The following is a 3,758-nucleotide window of genomic DNA, read 5'->3' on the forward strand; positions in this document are numbered from 1 at the left end:
GTGTCTGCCAGGGATTTAGATGCTGGCATACATGGCAATGTAGCCTACTCTCTGTTTCAAGGCAATGGAGTATCTCAACCATTTGTAATAGATGAAATCACAGGAGAAATTCGTCTTAAAGGGGCATTAGATTTTGAGACAACTCCATATTATGACATGGAAATTGTAGCTACAGACCCAGGAGGCTTTTCAGGAAAATGCACTGTAGCTATACAGGTGTTGGATGTGAACGACAATGCCCCTAAACTCACAATATCTTCGCTCACTAATTCCATCCCAGAAAATGCTCCTGAGGCTGTAGTTGCTGTTTTCAGTGTCTCTGACCCAGATTCAGGGGAAAATGGAAGGATGGTGTGTTCTATTCAGAACGAACTTCCATTTCTTTTGAAGCCCACATTTGAGAATTATTACACTTTAGTGACAGAAGGGCCACTGGATAGAGAGAGCAAAGCTGAATACAACATCACCATCACAGTCTCGGACCTGGGCACACCCAGGCTCACAACCCAGCACACCATAACAGTGCAGGTTTCTGACGTCAACGACAACACCCCCGCCTTCACCCAAACCTCCTACAACATGTTCGTCCGTGAGAACAACAGCCCCGCCTTGCACATAGGCACCATCAGCGCCACAGACTCAGACTCTGGCTCTAATGCCCACATCAGCTACTCGTTGCTGCCGCCCCATGATCTGCAGCTGGCTGTCACCTCTCTCGTCTCCATCAGTGAAGACAATGGGCAGCTGTTCCTACTCAGGGCACTGGACTATGAGGTCCTGCAGGCCTTCGAGTTCGGCGTGAGTGCCACAGATCATGGTTCACCTGCACTCAGCAGCCAGACTCTGGTACGCGTGGTGGTGCTGGATGACAATGACAATGATCCCTTCGTGCTCTACCCTCTGCAGAATGCCTCTGCGCTTTGTAAGGAGCTAGTGCCCAGAGCTTCAGAGGCAGGTTACTTGGTCACCAAGGTGGTGGCAGTGGACCGAGACTCTGGCCAGAATGCCTGGCTGTCATTCCAGCTGCTCAAGGCCACAGAGCCTGGGCTGTTCAGCGTGTGGGCGCACAATGGCGAGGTGCGCACCACCAGGCTGCTGAGTGAGCGAGATGTGCCCAAGCACAGGCTGGTGCTGCTGGTCAAGGACAATGGCGATCCTCCTCGTTCTTCTACAGTCACGCTGCATGTGTTGCTGGTGGATGGCTTCTCTCAGCCCTACCTGCCTTTGTCTGAAGTCGTGCAGGACCCCACTCAGGAAGGTGATGACGCTCTCACGCTTTACCTGGTCATTGCCTTGTCATCTGTGTCTTCACTCTTCCTCTTCTCTGTCTTGCTCTTCATTGGGATGAGGCTGTGCAAGAGGGCCAGGGCGGCTTCTCTGGGTGCCTTCTCTGTGCCTGAGAGCCACTTTCCTGGCCACCTGGTGGATGTTGGCCGAACTGGAACTCTGTCCCAGAGCTACCAGTATGAGGTGTGTCTGACTGGGGAGTCTGGAACTGGTGAGTTCAAATTCCTTAAACCCATGATCTCCAACCTAGTGGTTCAGGACCCTGGGAGAGAAGTGAAGGAAAGTCCGCACTGGAGGCATAGCATTGTATTCAGTTAACTGCTGTATTTGTTTTAGTGAATTTGTTTTTGGCAAATTTATTGCAATATGATCCTCTTAAGAAAGTGAATCGCTTTAACTAAGTATTGACACTGTAATCAAAGCATATGCATGCCCTTCATTACTAAAAGGTTTACTTCTTTCTCAATATCCACTGTACTTAGTATTTTTTATTTTAGTAGATATTAAGGACATAACTTACATTTTGCTTTAGCTCAAGTATTACACAATAAAATTTTATGTCATCTGGTGTTTTGTTTTGTTCTGTTTTCAAGGTCTCACTATGTAGCTCTGGCTATCCTGGAACTTACTAAGTAGACCAGGATGGCCTCAAGCAGACATCTATCTGTCTCTGTCTCCCAATTGCCAGCTACTTTACCTGATTTACCACATAATTTCAATTTTTATGGCCAAGTTGTTTGCATTTTAATTCTGTACTTGACTTTATTTTGTTACTATTGGATGTTTAATATAGGATCTCTTACATACTAAACACACATTCTGTTAGTGAGCTTTAATCATAGCTGAAATCATTTTAGCTACTTTTAGTAGCCGTGAGTATATTTGCCTTCTGAATTATAAACAGTCCCTGTACTAAAATATTAAGACACTAGAGTTGTGCCTTTTTATTCTTATGAGAACTATGTATGCTAGAGATTATCTGCATTATTTGATCACCATATACCTAACACATCATTCTACAAATATTAATTTTAGCAATTTCCTTTGTAAATAGTAAAGATACAACTTTATATGTTAATAATTTGTCATCTCTGTCACTAAATAAAAGTGTTAAGAGAGTAAGACTATTTGATCAGAAGTAGACCATTCATGTCTCTCAGGTTCTAGGTACATTTCCAAGTAACAAAGAAACAAGCAAACCAACAAATAACCAAATCTTGTTAATTCATTCCTTGGCACAATCTTATTTTAAAACTAACTTCAATAACAGAAGGAACCACTGAGTCCTCCAAAGAATCAAGACTTTAGTGATCTCATTTTGTTGAACAATTTCTTTTTATTCATCCTGCTGTTCTACAAATAAAAGTGTAAATGTAGCCTTTGTGGGTCTTGTGCTAATCTCAGTTTTCAACTTGAGATCTAGAATCACTACGCAAACCTATGAAGGATTATCTTGCTTTGGTTAATTGAGGTGGAAAGACCAGCCATAGAAGTCCACTGTGGGTAGCACCATTCCCTGTGCTGGGATCCTGGATTGTATGAAGAGAATAAAGTGGGCTATGCGCAAGTGTGCATTGCTCTCTTCTTCCTGCCTGGAGATGCAGTGTGACCAGTTGCTTCAAGCTTCTGTCTTCTAGCTTCTTCATCATGGTGTAATCCTGAACTGGGAGCCAAAACAAACTTTTCCTTCCATAATTTGTTTTTGTTGTGGTATTTTATCATAGAAATAGGAAAGGTAACTGAGTTAGATTGCATGGTTGCATGGTGCCGGAATCATGTCCAGAGAGTTGTGCATTCTAAGCATGCTGTGCACTGTGGCCCTGTCTCTGGTTTATATTAACACACATGTTTCCTTTGCTTTCCCTGCAGCTTCTCTTCACCTTTCAAAAGACCCAGGGAATTTCTGGAAATTTCAGCAGTCTATTTGATCCTGGGTATTAGTTCTCAGAAATTTTCACTTCATGTTGTTTTGTAGATATGGAAAGCAAGACAGTTCATTCATGTTATTTGATTAATTACTAATTTATTATTTGGTGAAACTTTGAAGTATTCTCAGTAAATTTCATTTTTTAATTGTGCTGACTACGGCATAATACAAAAGTACTTGTTCATAATTGATTTGAATTATGATTAATTTAACTGAATTATGAATTACATATATTAAATGACCTAAATAAACATATTATGTGACTTCTAAGTAGGTAAGACTGTGTGGATACAACTGCAAGAAGGCTTTGTTGAGCTTTTTGCAGAATATGAACAACTGAAGAGTTTGGTTTATAATCTAATATCTGTACTTATATGTTTTACTTTTTACACATTCACTGCACAAGCCAATGGGTTTCCTTATGAATTTGTCACGCATATACATAATGTATACACACTGATTTTGTTTACCCTTTATTTGTTTTCTTATATCTCAAGTGTCACTCCTCTGGAGTTTAAATATTTGCATCTTTCCCTGAAATAAT

At 41.5% G+C, this 3,758-nt stretch overlaps 1 protein-coding gene across 1 annotated transcript; it reads left to right on the forward strand.

Moving 5' to 3' along the window:
- The first annotated feature begins 6 nt into the window (after positions 1 to 6).
- Positions 7 to 1,849, forward strand: LOC114615821 (protocadherin beta-6-like). Its single transcript, XM_028761431.1, has one exon. The coding sequence runs from the start codon at positions 157 to 159 to the stop codon at positions 1,603 to 1,605; it is 1,449 nt and encodes a 482-aa protein (XP_028617264.1). The 5' UTR covers positions 7 to 156; the 3' UTR covers positions 1,606 to 1,849.
- Positions 1,850 to 3,758: the final 1,909 nt, after the last annotated feature.

The sequence above is a fragment of the Grammomys surdaster genome, unplaced genomic scaffold (genome assembly GCF_004785775.1).
Source record: "Grammomys surdaster isolate TR1022 unplaced genomic scaffold, NIH_TR_1.0 158481, whole genome shotgun sequence".
In the NCBI taxonomy this organism is placed as follows: Eukaryota; Metazoa; Chordata; class Mammalia; order Rodentia; family Muridae; genus Grammomys; species Grammomys surdaster.

Bases quoted from the DNA above. Each gene is read 5' to 3' on its own strand.
- LOC114615821 (XM_028761431.1), top strand. From the start codon at position 157: ATGGAAATTGTAGCTACAGACCCAGGAGGCTTTTCAGGAAAATGCACT.